The sequence below is a fragment of the Dendronephthya gigantea genome, unplaced genomic scaffold (genome assembly GCF_004324835.1).
Source record: "Dendronephthya gigantea isolate DGI-Jeju-01 unplaced genomic scaffold, DenGig_1.0 000029F, whole genome shotgun sequence".
In the NCBI taxonomy this organism is placed as follows: Eukaryota; Metazoa; Cnidaria; class Anthozoa; order Malacalcyonacea; family Nephtheidae; genus Dendronephthya; species Dendronephthya gigantea.
In genome coordinates, this window is record NW_021163039.1 from 305,515 (window position 1) to 321,368 (window position 15,854).

Here is a 15,854-nt window from a genome sequence, read left to right on the forward strand (position 1 = left end):
TGAACAATGCCGTAATTATTGAAAGATGTTTCGTTTTGTTCCATGCTGTATTCACTTCAGACTACTGTTGCCGTTGGTAGCTACAATCACGCGTTATCCATTGAGATTATAGTTTCAGACAGCTTAAAACTTAGCTAAAAGGAGGAAAGCGTGAAAACCTTACTTTAGGTGGCTCATAAAACAAGACATAATTGGATTGTACTGTATTTTGCTATATTACCCAAAGACCTAAAGTGAACATATTAGTGCATAAATTTCAAGCTGGATTGTCGACAAACATCATAATTATATCAATATGGAATCCTTTGAAAATTTGAAAAACATTGACAAGCTGCCAGCAAACCAGCTAGGATGCTACAGGATAATTTTGCCATTTATAACAAATTTAGCGTTCATGGGCAGAAATCGTGAATAATGAATAATATGCAGCTTGCTATGAATTTGCATAGATGCAAATTTCTTCGAATTTTCTTTGCCGTAGGAACACTTGCATAGTAGTATGATTCATTGTACACACAAAATATCATATGCATGGGCAAAAAAATCATATGTAATTTTAACTCCCAAAGGCAAAGGGAACAAACTTTATGTTCTAGGTTAATTAATGGGTTCACTTATTTGATATGCTTCGTATACCCATGAGATATTTTAGGCAACTTCTGTCACATTACAGCCGATTACAGACACATCGCAGCCAAACTTGAATTTCAAAGGTGCATGTCAGTTTTTTTTTACTTACCCTGTATAAAGGTAATTGTAATTTGTTTGCATAAAATACCTCGGTCTGACACCCGTTCCGCGTGTTCTAAATCACATATAATGAGAATTCTAAGTTTTAGAACATCGGATATATGTGACATGGGATGATCATCTGAGCCATCTAACACGTTCGCTGTTTGCTGTACTGGGAACGAGCTATTTGTTATTATTGTGTATTATAAATTCTAAATAGAAGTTCGCTAAAATGGCGGATTCTTGCAAGCGTTTTAAGGCATGCAAAATTCGCGTTAATACGCAGTCAACAAAGGGAAAAAAAACTACAAGACATGTGCGTTTAAATTCAAAGAACTATTGCAAGATTTCTCAGGAGTCAAGTTCGAGTAAGCAGAAGTCTTTCACAACGGGAATGGAAGAAGAACATGTTGATGGTTCAAATATCGACGATATAAATAGCAGCCATGAAAGTGATGACCAAGCTTTTTCTAGTCTTTCACGATATCACTTGCGCCGGGTGAAAGAGTATCACAGTTGGGAAGATGTGAGGGGGTCTCTTTTGCAAGCACGCATTGAGGAAGAAGCTTTTTGTGACGAAAGTATAATGTGCATCGAGTGCCATAACAACTTCGCTGTTTGTCGCTGCGTGGATTGTGGTCCTAGACAGTTGTTTTGCATCAACTGCGCGAAAACTATCCACGAACAACGCAACGTCTTTCACCTACTTGAAATTTTCAAGGTGCGTGTGATGTTTTTGGCGTAAAATATAACATATTTCAATATCTTTTATATGTATATTACATATTCAGAACTGACCCTACCCCAGACCCAACTGTTTAAAAATTAATGTTGCTTATTTTCTCAGGATGGTTGTTTTGTTCCTTTATTTGTTAATCATGGTGTTTTGACTCTTGATCACCAAAGAAATTGTCCAACTGCACAAGCACAAAACATTATTTGTATTGATGAAAAAGGTGGGTTTATTGGTACTGTGGATTTGATAACTGTATTCAAGTTTGTTTTCAGTCCTAAAATAATTGTGAGAAAAGTTCTGTAAGTTTCTCCTTTGGTGCATTTTTATTAGGGCATCAACACTTGAAATGGATCAACTTTTGTAACTGTGAAGATGCTGCAGTTACACTTGTAAAGTTCCAATTATGGCCAGGATCAGCTGTTAGACCTCAGGTTGCATTTCATTTTAAGTTGGTTACACTTGCTGAGACACTTCTATTGGAATGCCATGTATCGTTAAAGAAATTTTGTGATGTGTTGGGCCTCAATAAGTCCAATATGCTTCCTGTTTGGGTATGTTATTTTGTTATACATTTGAAGCTGAGTAATTCCATGCTATTTCAACATCATTCAGAACAAATTCTTGACACCTAACCTTTCCAAATACTTTATGTTTATATATTTTCTAAATAGACAATTCTTGATTAAAATATAATAATAATATAGCATACTGCATACCAAGTATAAATTATTATATACTGTGTAATATTTATCTGTGTGAAAATGACATGGGATTAACTATATAAACTCTAAATGCTCTAAATGACAATAACTTGACTGTTTTATTAACACTTTGATGCTTGGAATCTCCATTGGACAAGTAAAATCATATAGGGTTAGCCAGAGTAAAATACTAGAGTCATGCCATGGGCATTAAATAGATAAAGAAAATAACTATAATTTATTACATATTATTGATTCCAGCTTTAATGAGATATTTCAATTTGTTTGATATATAAGACATTAAATTATATTTGCCTACTAATTATGATGTTAGTTTGGTTGCCAGCTAACTAGTATACAGTAACTATAAAGTCTACAAGTGCAGATACTCATGTTCCGAGCGAAGTTTAAAATTTCATAATTAGTGGACGTGCAAATATACACTTATTTACATATCACACAAATTGGAATGTCTCGTTAGCAAACCATGAAATGAAGTGAGAAACTAGAAAATAAGTTATATATACATGTGAAACATATTAAAGATTTCTTTTGTGTTATAAAATAATCAATGTTATGTCATATATGGTACACTTTAATTATATACCATAGATAAATAAATTTATTCATACATTATATATTTTTTTTGGTTTTCTAAGGTTAAGAATCTCTATAAAATATTGAATGATGATTCTTTTGATGAATTTAGGTAGGGGCGTATTTTGGTTAACTGCATGACACAGTACTGTTCTTGTCAAATATTTTATTTTATTGTTTTTGCAACTTTTTATGATAAATTTTAAACTTCAATTCTATATATATATATATATATATATATATATATATATATATATATATATATATATATATATATATATATATATATATATATATATATTTACAATACCAACAATAATATTTTATTTATGTAGATATCACCAACATTTGTTCAAAACAATGAAACAATTTGTCTTGCAACAAAAACCTGACAATGTTTGCCCGTTATGTCCTTTGCAGGTATAGAACTCCACAGGTATTTTTTCTTTTATGTCACATTCTCCTTTTTGTATTTAACATATTGTGATAATTTTGTAGAGTGAAACTGATACTGACAAGAATGTTGCCATTGAGTGCATGGATGGATGTTTTGGGCTTGTGAGAAAAAAGTCTGCTGGTGCGAATCTTTTACCTGCCAGACACAATGGTACATTTTTTGCCAATCAGGATGATGTCGATAGCTTTGTTGATGACAACTCAAAGAAGGCAAAGCAAGCCCCTACTGTAAGTGGTTACTGGTGATTGTACTGTAAAAAGTAGTTTTGTTGAATATTATCATTATTATAGAAGAATCCACTGTTTTTCCTAGGATTGCAATGAATTTAAATCTGGTGAGGTTAGTAACATGTTACGATCCAAAGGAAGAAATAAGCTTTTTGACGAGAAGGGAGTGTTTGGTAGAGTATGCAGACATGAATACCCAAGGGGATTTATGAGTATCAAACATGGAGAAAGGTGAGCAAACAGTCATCAAATTAAAGTGCAAGTGTACATGTTGATAGTAATTTAGTGCAACATACTGTATATTTTAGGATAGCATATTCAGTGTATGAGGTTAAAAAGCTTCTGTGTCATTATGATGAGGATACTGATGTTAAAATAATGTATGACATTGCATGTACTTTGTCTGCCCACCTAAAGGTAAGGTATAGGCATAGCTGCCTGATTACAGTTTAAATTCTAAGAAGAAGTAAAGTTCTGTCATTTGGAGATGTAATCTCATGTGCAATTTTACATGTATTGAATATTTATTATATATGAATTTCAATATCCATTTGCATATATATTTTATTTTTGATAGAAAAACGAAGAGCATACCATTCTTGGACGCATTGACTTGGCAATTCCTGTTTTCCATGCATATGGACATAAATCTTCTTGCCAGGTCAATATATGGTTTAGAAGTTGTCGGTTTTGTTATCAAAAATTTAATTGTCATTCTTAGGTGCAGTAATGCAGTATGTCGCATGTTGTTATTTATCTCAGAATTGTCCCGAAATGTAGGTTGCTTTTGGTCCTAGAAGAAAGGAGGGATTTGGCCTTACTGACGGTGAAGGAATTGAAAGACTTTGGTCTTACCTCAGAGGATTTTCATCAATGACAAAGGAAATGACAGCTGGTCGAAGGGTTGACGTATTAACAGATGCGCTTCTTCACCATGCAAGACATCGTCTTCTACAGTTTGGCTAGTTGAATATTTCTGCCTTGGTGGATTTATGCCACCAATATCATTACAGTATTGGTAATTTTTTTGCGACTATATATTTGTAATTCAATGCTTGATTTTTCCCCACAGGTCCGGCATTGTTGTCTAAAATGCAAAAAACAAAGAAACTAATGGAAAACTCAGTAGTACAGTTGGAGGAGATCTTTTCAGATTTTAAAGGTAGAACATCTTATCTAACATTTGATAGTATTAAACAGTTATTGGATGAGGCTTTTGTATATGCGGAAAATTTCAATGTAAGTGTTAGTATCATAGTGCTGTCATAGGTCGAATTACGTTATAATAGAAAAGTCTTTCAATTTCAGTTTCCTATGGTACTGATGTAATTAACTCTTGGATGAAAGCAGAAGAGAATATGTTGTTAATGAGAGGCAGTATGTACCAATTATAACGTAAGGAAATACCGTGTTCATTTGTAACAAGACGTGTAATATTATCATAAACTGTTGATGTTGTAGAGAGAAAACCATCGCCCATGTCGTGGGAGGCTAAATACGTACAGAACTTAGTTTTCTTGCAGGAACTGAGGTTAGACTGATAATGATATATTTTGTGCATTTCCTGGCTGATTGTTCATTTATTTTTAATTAACAAAATATTTTCTAATACTTATAATGGTATGCTACAGACAAGGCATTGCTTCAACAGAAGCTGAAAATCATGAAACCATAAACGAGCTTGTAAAGAGGAAGAAAGCGTAAGTATTGGAACTAGCGACCGAATAGAATTGTTTTTGGTGTTAAAAGTCATATATACCTTTATGTAACTTCAGGATTTTAAAAATTGTCATGGGAATTGAAAAAAGCTACAAGGTTCACCCAAGATGGAGAATGGGCGAGGAGAAATTCAACGTGGCAGCATTGTCTGTTCTTCGGGATAGGCGAAACCAAGCATTAGAAAAATTATACTCACTTGCAGTCGAACGTATGTTCTTATTAAATTTGAAGCGAAAATATGCAGGTATTTTTTTTTTGCTATAACTCAAATTGTGATCGTTTGATGATCCAAGAATTATGCTTGGTTGTTTAGTTTAGGTTGGCACCATATAATTATCAATTAAGCGGACTAGTGATTCAATATAAACTGCCTTTTATTCAAAATGAAGGCAAAACAAAATAATGTAAACATTAAAAAGGCTTGCGTCGCGTAGACGCGTACGACCCCTTTAGTAGTCATATGTTATAATGGAAGTTGAAGTTCGTATGCTAATACTGCAATGGTAAAACTGTTTTAAGTTTTCAACATGTTTATTCACGGTGTGCCGTATCCTATGAATCGACATTACTTTCATTTGTAATGATGAGCTTTAATTTAAAATGGGAATTCCCACTCTAAGTTTGACATGACTCATTCGTTTGTGTTTTTTTATCGATTAATAGACGGCCAAGCAATTGCAGAGAAAGTTTCTAAGCAGATAACACAAAGGACGAATTCTGCTAAAGTAGTTGTTGAAAAGTACAACGCTAGCCTTGCTGCTTGGAAAGACAATGTAACTGGGTTGCCAGAAGAGCTAGAGTTTGACAAGGTAAAAGATCCAGAATCCGACCTATATAAGGATTTCAGAGAAAGCACTTTGAGTGAGGATCAAGTTCCATATTCTGTGAAGAAAAGCGCAATAGATTTGCATAATTTCATCGAAAGATGCAAGGAGGAAACAAGTTATTTGAAAACTGAAATGTGTAGGCTTGTTACGTATCACCAAACCCAAAAGTCAAGTTTTTTAGAATGGCTGAAGGACAACAATGACTCGTCATCAACCGTACTCATTCGAGGAATTCGGTGCATACTTCAAAGAAAGATTCTGGAAGAGGAAAACAAACTAATTGTTCTTGGTGCAACGTTTGGCAATCACCTACCAGATAATGTATCATCGTCCATTCCAAAAATCGAATGGAGTCATGAAAGCACCATGCCCTCTACCAAACACGTTTTCGAGAACTTGGATCAACTAGATGACCAAAGGGAACAGAGTGAAGAACAGGACGATGAGATATTGTCAATTTTAGACAGTTCAGATGACGAGGTTGAAGATGAATCTGAAATGGATTTCTAAATAAATGCAAAGCTCTCTGTATCATTTTGCATGATGTTTGATGTACATAATAGGTTTTTTAATTATATATCTTGTCTATACAATCTGATTTATTTTTAGTGCACAAGCATAGTCTCCGTCTAATGTGTGGAAACATGCATGTTTTAATTTATTAAAAGAAAAATTAAAAAATTATATAACAACAAATATTAAATTAAATTATTAAAACAATTGAAATAATTTGTCCCTCGCATATTACGCTTTAGTATAAATTTCCAGGTGACTATTGATTTTTCCTGCATCCTCATTGCTCAAAATTCACTGTGTTTGAAGTGATAGTCTCTTGTTGGTGAATATAGCTCTGTTGTTTTTTAAATAAGAAATTTGAATAATATTCTTGTATGTTTGCTTGGTGACATCAATAATTAAATTAGCTTGTGTAAGTGCACCACCTAAGTATTTTTAAAATACAGCAAGTTTAATGCAGTGTTAAATACTTACGTGGGGTACCTACAAGTTAAATTAATTAAGAAATTTGAAGTAATTATTATGTTGATTCAACTGTGTATCATTTTTGGTGATAAGAATAGATGTGCAAAGTTTCAAACAATAATTACTTCGTGAAGTTTGAGTTCAATCACGCATGATCTGCTCTGACACCCTATAATTGCACCTAAGTTAGAAAAGCTAAGCCTATTTTTTTCATCGCGCACTTCCATTCTCTCAATTGATCTGAAATTTTAACTGTGTATAATTTTTTGTGATACAAATAGTTGTGCAAAGTTTCAAGCAGTAATTCCTTCGTGAAGTTATAATTCAAGCACGCATGATCTGCTCTGACACCCTATATTAATTACACCCCTAAGTTAGAAAAGCTGAGCCTATTCTTTCATCGCGCACTTCCATTCTCTCAATTGAGCTGAAATTTTAACTGTGCAGAATTTTTTGTGATACAAATAGTTGTGCAAAGTTTCAAGCAGTAATTCCTTCGTGAAGTTTGAATTCAATCACGCATGATCTGCTCTGACACCCTATAATTACACTTAAGTTAGAAAAGCTAAGCCTATTTTTTCATCGTACACTTCCAATCTCTCAATTGATCTGAAATTTTAACTGTGTATCATCTTTTGTGATACGAATAATTGTGCAAAGTTTCAAGCAGTAATTCCTTCGTGAAGTTTGAATTCAATCACGCATGATCTGCTCTGACACCCTATATTAATTACACCCCTAAGTTAGAAAAGCTGAGCCTATTCTTTCATCGCGCACTTCCATTCTCTCAATTGAGCTGAAATTTTAACTGTGCAGAATTTTTTGTGATACAATAATTGTGCAAAGTTTCAAGCAGTAATTCCTTCGTGAAGTTTGAATTCAATCACGCATGATCTGCTCTGACACCCTATATTAATTACACTAAGTTAGAAAAGCTAGCCTATTTTTCATCGCCTACTTCCAATCGCTCAATTGAGCTGAAATTTTAACTGTGTAGAATTTTGTGATACAAAAGTTGTGCAAAGTTTCAAGCAGTAATTCCTTCGTGAAGTTTGAATTCAATTACGCATGATCTGCTCTGACACCTTATAATTACACCTAAGTTAGAAAAGCTAAGCCTATTTTTCATCGTACACTTCCAATCTCTCAATTGATCTGAAATTTTAACTCTCTACAGTAATTGAACATCATTATGAGATGGTTTTGCACAAATAGAGAACTAAAGCAAAGAACTGTGAGTTATTGAGAAATTCATGATGATTGGACGTGAACTAGAAGAGACTTACGCCTGTATTCAAAAAGCTCACTCACACTCATACTCATCGAGTGTGACATATAAATTTCGTTAATGCTGATCAATGAGAAAGTTTTTTTCTGAACAGATGGAAAGATATAAGGTAAATCACTGAAAATCAAGCCCCTGTTCGGCTGGAAATACCGCCATTGAAACGTTATGAGAAGATTAAGATCTCCCACTCAATGAGTTTGAGTGTTAGTGAGCTTTTAGAATACAGGCGGGCAGTTCCTGGGTAAGAACCTATTTTAGATGGATATAAACATCGTAATGTAACATGAGATCTGTTCTAATTTGAAACTAAAGGGGCCTTTTCAAACCATGCATGTACACCTTTCATAGTTGGTAACGGAAAATGCGACTACCAGGATTCCATTAGACTGCAGTTGTTGGTTTGGTCCGGTTTGCACATAAATTAATACATTCTAGCAGCCGAAAGAAATAGCGGGCAATGTGATAGAATTTTTGTCGGAAACTTTTTGAGGTAACAGCTTTCAAATAGATAAGGCAAAATAATTTGATGACTTCACATTTCAAAAATACGCTCTATTGCAGGTGAACTTTTAATTAAATGCATGTCATTATGCATGTGTCCAGATGACTGATGATGACAAGGTCAAGGTGCGTTGACGAATCATTACAAACACAAATGCAAATGTAACGTAATAAGCCTTTAATAGAGTGAATGAACGCAGTCAGATATAGTTTCAATGCAACAATAACTATTAAAACTTATTCACACATATCCATAATTTTCCAAACACGCAATGACTCTATCATGGAATGATTGGCACACAACAACTTGACTCCTTCTCTTTAGAACGATCTTTCGTCTGAGAAGAATTGGTTCAGATGAACCATTTTCTTGGACACTAATGATGTTAATGGCATTGATTGACATTTTCTTATTTGAAAATATTAACTCATACTGCCATTGCTCTTTTGTCTGATTCAACCAGTAGCCCCAAACTTCGGCATTTGGTTCCAGACTTAGCAAATTGGATATTTTTCCAGGATAATAGAACAGCCAGTACGGTTTATCCGACTCGGTATAGACTGGTATTATGTAACCCTCATGGTTACAAGCACTTTCATAGTTTCCTTTCAGGGAATTCCAGCCATCTTCAGTGAAGTACTTTCGAAACCTGGTAGTGAGATGTTGAAATTCTTGTTCGGTAATTTGCAAATCCTTAACCTCCAAATCTTTTTCTTCTATTGAATACTTGCCAGAAACGACTTCAGGTATCAGTTCCTTCTCAATAATTTTAGAAAGCAAGTTCTGAATGTCTGATGGGTACAGATGTACTAGCCAGTGGGTCATGGGTTAGTTTTGAATCGTTTATGTTTCGTTCTCGTGTGATGTGAAAGATAATTTCTTCCGCATTCATCATTACTTTCTTTATCTGATCACTTCCATAATTGAGCGGCTTCTTAAAAATAATTCCTTCAGGCAGTCCAGTAACTGTAAAACCACCTTTTTTGTAAGGAACTCTACTGCCAGGAATCCCACATGCTTCACCTAAAGTAAAATAAGAGACGGAAGGTTTTGTAAGTCTTTCCGATTATTGCAATCTGTTAACAAGTTGATGATGTACATGTATGTACCTGACAGATTTACCTGTATAATGTAACCGACAGGTTAAATTACATCATAAATTTACAAAAGGCTATTTTTACAATTAAAAAATATTAATCTATCATTATATAAAGTTATTAAAAGTGTAAAAAGTTCAGAAACTACCAAAGTCAAATAGGCCTAGAACTTCAAATCGATTGTTTACAGTTTTCCTTAAAATAATTATTTTGTATAGTTTTTAGTTCTAGTTTATTTAATTCTTCCATAGTTTCTTTCTACTTCCAATTATGTAACTAATGTCTTGTTATTGTACCGCAATCATTCCATATAATGGATATTAATAATACCAATTCTACCAATGTACTTTCAACCATTGGATAGTTCATGTGATGTAAATTCAAAGTGTATGAGTTATTTTGCAGTGAAAGAAATCATCACAATATAATGTACAATCATTGAAAAATTTCGCTGTAATGTTCAACAAAAGTGCTTGTAATTTACAGTATATAAAATAACTTTGCCGACAGTATTGCTGCTCAAATAACCCCCCTCCCCCAAATCAATGTTGAATTGTTATGTTGAAGCCTTAGCGCATCTTGCCTGCGATATACTCTAGCATTTTCATCCAGGCAACATTGATTTGGAAGTGTTGGTGAGGGAGGTGTGTGGGAAGGGTGTGGTTGAGGGGGGGGGGGGGGCGACGGCTCGTCACAATATTTTTGTCAATGATTGTATTTACTACTCCATTATGACCAAACAAAAGTCCCTTAAACATATAAATTATAAATTAGCTATATTTTAGTTCATCAATACAAAATAAATAATTAAAAGCCATGGTAAGATATCAATCTACAAGCAGTACACACGTGTAGGCAATCCTCTCTCACACAAGCGATCATTATTTTGGAAATAAGTGTGGTTTATACAAAACACTTACTATATTTCTCGTTGAACAGATTCTGGACATCGGCACGGGTATGTTGTTTGTCTTCCGCCGGGCGATCTGTGGAATTAATGTTGACTACTTTACTACATGTACAACACACAACAATACAGTATCAACAAAAGTAGTACAAACAAAACACACTGGAAACTCCAGGTAATATAGTCAATCAATTTTCCAAATGCTCCATTGCATTGTATTTAAAATTGTAAGGTACAAACTTAATAAATTACCGTAAATTACCGTATATTACTGGGCTTCTACATGTCAACTTTTAATAAAGTAGGAATTTGAATGTTTCAACATTTTAATAAAATTGAAAATTGATTATTATGTATAAAATTGAATTTCTGAATTGGTAAAACGCCTATTTTGTTTGGAGTCACTATTGTATGATAGGCATAAGCTAAATTAATCTACAGTACATTTTAATAAATTACCAAAGAATTCCATGAACTTTATTGCCACTGCTTCGTTTTGCATGAGAAACTGAACACCTTTGTTTGAACCATGCTGATTGATGTTCCCACTTGGTTCTATCATCACAACAGCCACCTCGCATCCCAGGTTTTCCAGATAAGAAATCTTTAAAAAAAAGTCTTCATAAATTGAATTGAAATTTACCACTTGGGTCTCCTCACCATCTTGAGAAGCAATGCAAGCAGTGAATTAATTGACCATATTCCTTATTCTTCATCTACTTTACATACCTCTTTCATGAGATTTTTTTTTGTCTTGGCAATGTGTTTTCGTCTTTCGTCTTCTCCCAGTTCTAGTGGACGTATTCTGTCAACCTGCTTGGCTTTGCTCTTCCAATCATTCTTTTCTTCAGCACTAAGAGCTTGCCATTGTGACGAAACAAATCTCATTTTCTCCGATTTTGAATCAATAGCCTTGCACAAGTCTATAACATAATGCAGTTAAACATATACATTAACTTCATTGTTATTTTAAACAGATGCAGGGGACACATACATAAATTAGAGGTATAAAACAGATTATACTTAGAATTGCAGCCTGACTCCTTGTATGGCAGATAAAACAGCCAGTTGACTGCTAAATTTTGGTAAGCAAAACTCAATAACAAATAAATTATGTTCTGTGAGTATCATATTAAATAAAAGTGTTTGAACTTTGGCATATTACTAGTCTGTTATTCCAGGAAATTTGTCATATTTTTTATGTGATGGAGTGTATAATTTGTTTATACAAAAGCCAGTGGCATGGGTTCAAATTCTAGCCGAACATTAAAAGTTTGAGAATCGTTGAGGAAGGTACTCCAACTGATTGCAAAAAGCTGTAAATGTTTAAGCCTCCATGTCCCCTCCAGGGGTTAATGAAAAATTGCAGACAAAGTCACAGAAAACTATGAGTAGGAATATGCACATATGGTTCTTGTTCTGCTGAATAATAAATAACATTTATGACATTTATTCAAGAATCATTCTATATTTCAAGGTACCATATTTTCTCAATTTAGCCCCCAGGGGCCTATATTACATACCTTAACTACCTACTATATCTAAAGTGTGGGGCTATGTGTTACCAAAACCATTAGAGGAATTTGAAGAGTCCTTTCTGGAATTTGAAAGTCAGAAAGATATTTTTCATATCAGGCAACAGTGAAAGAATGCAATACAGAACAAATTGCAATATAACATGAATTTTTGTAATTGAGCCAAGGATAGTGATTTACAGAACAGCCAATTTTCAATCACTTTCCACAAACATTTGATGCAAAGTGTGAACATGCACAAGTCAAATTCAGAAACCTTTTGTAACTGAAGGCTCTAATAATTTGTACTAGTCATTCAATCAAGTGCAAGTGATTTTAAACTGCATTTCTTCATTGTAAACATCATAATAGCATGAATGATTTTAGTACTATACAACTGTCTTTGTAACTTCTGGTCTGGATAAGACACTCTTAGATTTCACTGGTAAATACTGGTAGATGTTGTACTGTAGGGCTTTAAGGCTTATATCTTTCTGATGGTTTCTGAGAGGGCAGGCCCAAAAAATAGGCACCAGTCACTGTTTATTGACAGATAAAATTTTGCAGGTTCACTGGCAGATTCACTCACTTACTGGACATACTTGTGATCAGAGTAAAAAAGCAAAAACAATTGATTAAAAAGCTATGTAGTAGAAACAATATTTTTCATATATAAGATGTATTAGACTAGCTGGGTACCTACAATAATGCAATTAATGACATTTAACAAAAAGCAACAAGCTGTTATTTTATAACAACAGTAATTTGAATTTTATAACAACAGTATTTTGTAATAACTTAAAAATGTTAACAGTTGATCAAAGCATTATCAAAGCATTCACGACTGGTAACTTTTATACATAGTTAATCAGACATAATGGAATAACGACCAACATTATTTTGAGGCCTGTGAGGGGAGGGTTGCTAGAGGGCAGAAACTGCTGGAGGAGCGTTAAATAAAGGATGGATAAGGGTATATGACATTTTGCTGATGATAAGGAAGCATTTAATATTTACCTGAACTTAGCATGCTTGATGAAAATATGTTGTAGCCAGATGCTACTCTTTTAAGTGGAGGACCTATTCTTAGTACATTGTCATCTGAATCTTCATGCTTGTTTTCTTCTGTCCTACTTTCACCTAGCTTTCTCTTCCTTTTTTCATTTCCAATCCATTTCTACACAAAATTTCAGTATCAACTGTGAAATACAGTTTACAACTTTACACCTACCCAGGTGGTACTATATGTATAATACTCGGAAATTTAAAAACGCCAAAGATAAAGTATCTGACTCTTGGTTCACATAATACTGACAACAGTGACAGTCCTTATAAACTTTATAAAGCCTTTATTAGTTTATAAACTTTCAGTCGCCATTTTGAAAATGCAAATTATTTATTTAGACGTCAAAATCGCAAATGTCTAATAACAATTTTGGCTCATATACATACTTTGAACTTCATGTCAAGTTCCAATCAATACAAGGCATCCTATATTTATATATTTTAAGGTATTTTGGAAGTACATACCTTTACTTGGTCGTAGGTTGCCCCAGCTTGTTCAGCAGCTCTCAGTATTATTTCCTGCATATGTTTTGCCGTCGTGTTCATTCCATTGTCATAAAACGCCCTAAGAATGATCTTTTGATCATCCGTCAAATTGTTGTAGCTTCTAAAATTAGTGGCCATCAGCAATATTTAGAAATTTTGACGAGTCCAAGAGGTAAGCGCAATATACAGTGGGCAAGCGCGTGAGAATGTATACACGCTCGTATATGCATGCTAATTGTGCGCTTACAAAATAACTCGTTCCCAGTACAGCAAACAGCGAACGCGTTAGATGGCTCAGATGATCATCCCATGTCACATATATCCGATGTTCTAAAACTTAGAATTCTCAATATATGTGATTTAGAACACGCGGAACGGGTGGGTCTGATTCATCGGTAAATTGACTTGGTTCGAAATTAATTCCTTTATCAATTTAGAACCCTGCGTTTGTTATTTTTCCAAATATAACTTTAAGATCGGGAGACCTTACAGGTCTTAAACGAGCATTGAGCGATAAGAATTTGAAGCTAATGAAAAAATGAAACTGCAATAATTTATATTTATTGAACATGCTATGCTACTAAAAACGAATTAACTATGAAGGTTGCTAACCTCTAATTCTAGGTATTTATGACTGGTTCTAAAAATCACACTGGTATAGCTATAGAGATACATTGTATATGTACGCGCACGTCTTTAATGCTTGTACGTTATTAACTCTGATAAATATTTTTACAATTTTAAGAGAAAGAGAAATAATCTGCTGTGTTTACTGATTAGATTACAGTTATCAACTGTTCACTTATTTATTACACAGCTGTAGCTATATAGGTCTAACTATATAGGTCGAAATAACGTGGAAAAACTCGCCCTACGGGCTCATTTTCCCACTGATGATTTCTCGTTCTCCCAAACTCCCACGCGTGTTTCTATTTTTAAACAATTAGACAACGAGTCCGAGTTGTCTATGAGCGAATAGTCAACGAAGGCGAGTTGTCTAATTGTTTTAGTATACACCCTAGATTTATTAATTTCGAGAAAATAATCGATACACCGCAATTACACCGAAAAATAATTTAATTTAATTTAATTTTATACGGTCGCGCGAGCGAATTTTTCCCAAACGTTCACCATCACGAATAGACAATGGTCGAGTAGCCAATCAGAATGTAGGATTTGTAATAGACAATACTCGGGTGTATACTAAAACTGTATAGAAACACGGAAAATGTTTTCTATTTCTTAAATAGTGCCTAACTTTGAAAACAAATATATCGGTACTAGCTATATAAAGGCTAAAATGGCACAACCGCACGAGTGATAGTTTTGTTTGGTACTAAACTTTTCCGTTCACATTATTATACCGATTGTACTATAGAGTATATAATGATACACGTTTATAGCTACGACTGATGGCCTACTGAACCAGTACTGGATATTTTTTGAACCAAGTGACAAATCATTAAAAATTGACAAATCTACGTAAATTCAAAAGTTTGCATGTTCTACCTTAATATCAGCGATGTTTCATTCAAGTTTGATTCAATCGAATGGTACCGCGATTCCACTGGTGTTTAATTTCTGTTAATCTTCAGCGGGAACAAACGTCCAGCACACTCTTAGCCTGTTGGTAGCAAACACTGGTGAGAAGCACAAAATTTCTCGGTCTTTTATAGACATCACTACAGGAGCTTAAGGTGGCTCAATACAGTTTTCAAGAATTCCATTGTTCATCACTTTGACACGTTCAAACAACGCATTTTTATGATTTATTCCAGAGATATTCGGGTTTTTATATATTTTGATGTCTCTACTTTTGAATCGTATTAGTTTTAGTAACAGATCGTCCGTTGCTATGGCGACGTACGTGTTCAAAATTCACTCCAAAATGACCAATTGCCTCGGATAGTTGGAAAACAAGCACGGTGACCCCCAATTTTTTTTCGTCCATTATTTTACTTGGAAGAAAAACTAACAATTGGCAGAATATAAAAAAAATCTATAATGCCAAATTTTTG

General features: G+C 34.0%; 3 protein-coding genes across 5 annotated transcripts; 2 read left to right on the plus strand and 1 right to left on the minus strand.

Moving 5' to 3' along the window:
• The first annotated feature begins 964 nt into the window (after window positions 1-964).
• LOC114523900 lies at window positions 965-4,719 on the plus strand. Its single transcript, XM_028544962.1, has 11 exons — window positions 965-1,453; window positions 1,580-1,688; window positions 1,799-2,019; window positions 2,829-2,878; window positions 3,102-3,186; window positions 3,265-3,450; window positions 3,536-3,681; window positions 3,759-3,867; window positions 4,028-4,111; window positions 4,231-4,411; window positions 4,523-4,719. Exons 1-11 carry the CDS (start codon window positions 965-967, stop codon window positions 4,717-4,719), a joined length of 1,857 nt encoding a protein of 618 aa, XP_028400763.1.
• Window positions 4,720-4,762: 43 nt separating this feature from the next.
• Window positions 4,763-6,586, plus strand: LOC114523970. Of its 3 annotated transcripts, none has more exons than XM_028545039.1 (5): window positions 4,763-4,827; window positions 4,912-4,981; window positions 5,082-5,150; window positions 5,226-5,413; window positions 5,833-6,586. In XM_028545039.1, exons 1-5 carry the CDS (start codon window positions 4,791-4,793, stop codon window positions 6,504-6,506), a joined length of 1,038 nt encoding a protein of 345 aa, XP_028400840.1. In that variant the 5' UTR covers window positions 4,763-4,790; the 3' UTR covers window positions 6,507-6,586. The 3 variants fall into 3 exon arrangements, with proteins under 3 accessions (XP_028400840.1, XP_028400841.1, XP_028400842.1); XM_028545040.1 differs by having other exon boundaries at window positions 5,226-5,377; XM_028545041.1 differs by having other exon boundaries at window positions 4,764-4,845.
• A 2,421-nt stretch (window positions 6,587-9,007) lies between these two features.
• Window positions 9,008-14,027, minus strand: LOC114523901. Its single transcript, XM_028544963.1, has 7 exons — window positions 13,816-14,027; window positions 13,303-13,462; window positions 11,501-11,694; window positions 11,231-11,375; window positions 10,785-10,850; window positions 9,570-9,790; window positions 9,008-9,523 (listed from the first exon to the last, which is right to left on the minus strand). The coding sequence occupies exons 1-7, from the start codon at window positions 13,972-13,974 to the stop codon at window positions 9,008-9,010; spliced, it is 1,461 nt and encodes a 486-aa protein (XP_028400764.1). The 5' UTR covers window positions 13,975-14,027.
• Window positions 14,028-15,854: the final 1,827 nt, after the last annotated feature.

What these genes read in the sequence shown, in the direction of transcription:
- LOC114523900 (XM_028544962.1), top strand. Translation starts at nt 965, where the DNA reads ATGGCGGATTCTTGCAAGCGTTTTAAGGCATGCAAAATTCGCGTTAAT. An exon ending in TATTTGTATTGATGAAAAAG is followed by an intron (nt 1,689 to 1,798) that starts GTGGGTTTATTG and finishes CATTTTTATTAG; the next exon opens with GGCATCAACACTTGAAATGG. An exon ending in ACATCGTCTTCTACAGTTTG is followed by an intron (nt 4,412 to 4,522) that starts GCTAGTTGAATA and finishes TTTTCCCCACAG; the next exon opens with GTCCGGCATTGTTGTCTAAA.
- LOC114523970 (XM_028545039.1), top strand. Translation starts at nt 4,791, where the DNA reads ATGAAAGCAGAAGAGAATATGTTGTTAATGAGAGGCA. An exon ending in TATGTTGTTAATGAGAGGCA is followed by an intron (nt 4,828 to 4,911) that starts GTATGTACCAAT and finishes TTGATGTTGTAG; the next exon opens with AGAGAAAACCATCGCCCATG. An exon ending in TTTGAAGCGAAAATATGCAG is followed by an intron (nt 5,414 to 5,832) that starts GTATTTTTTTTT and finishes ATCGATTAATAG; the next exon opens with ACGGCCAAGCAATTGCAGAG.
- LOC114523901 (XM_028544963.1), bottom strand. Translation starts at nt 13,974, where the DNA reads ATGGCCACTAATTTTAGAAGCTACAACAATTTGACGGATGATCAAAAG. An exon ending in ATCAAGCATGCTAAGTTCAG is followed by an intron (nt 11,695 to 13,302) that starts GTAAATATTAAA and finishes ATTATGTTATAG; the next exon opens with ACTTGTGCAAGGCTATTGAT. An exon ending in AAAGTTCATGGAATTCTTTG is followed by an intron (nt 10,851 to 11,230) that starts GTAATTTATTAA and finishes TTAATTCCACAG; the next exon opens with ATCGCCCGGCGGAAGACAAA.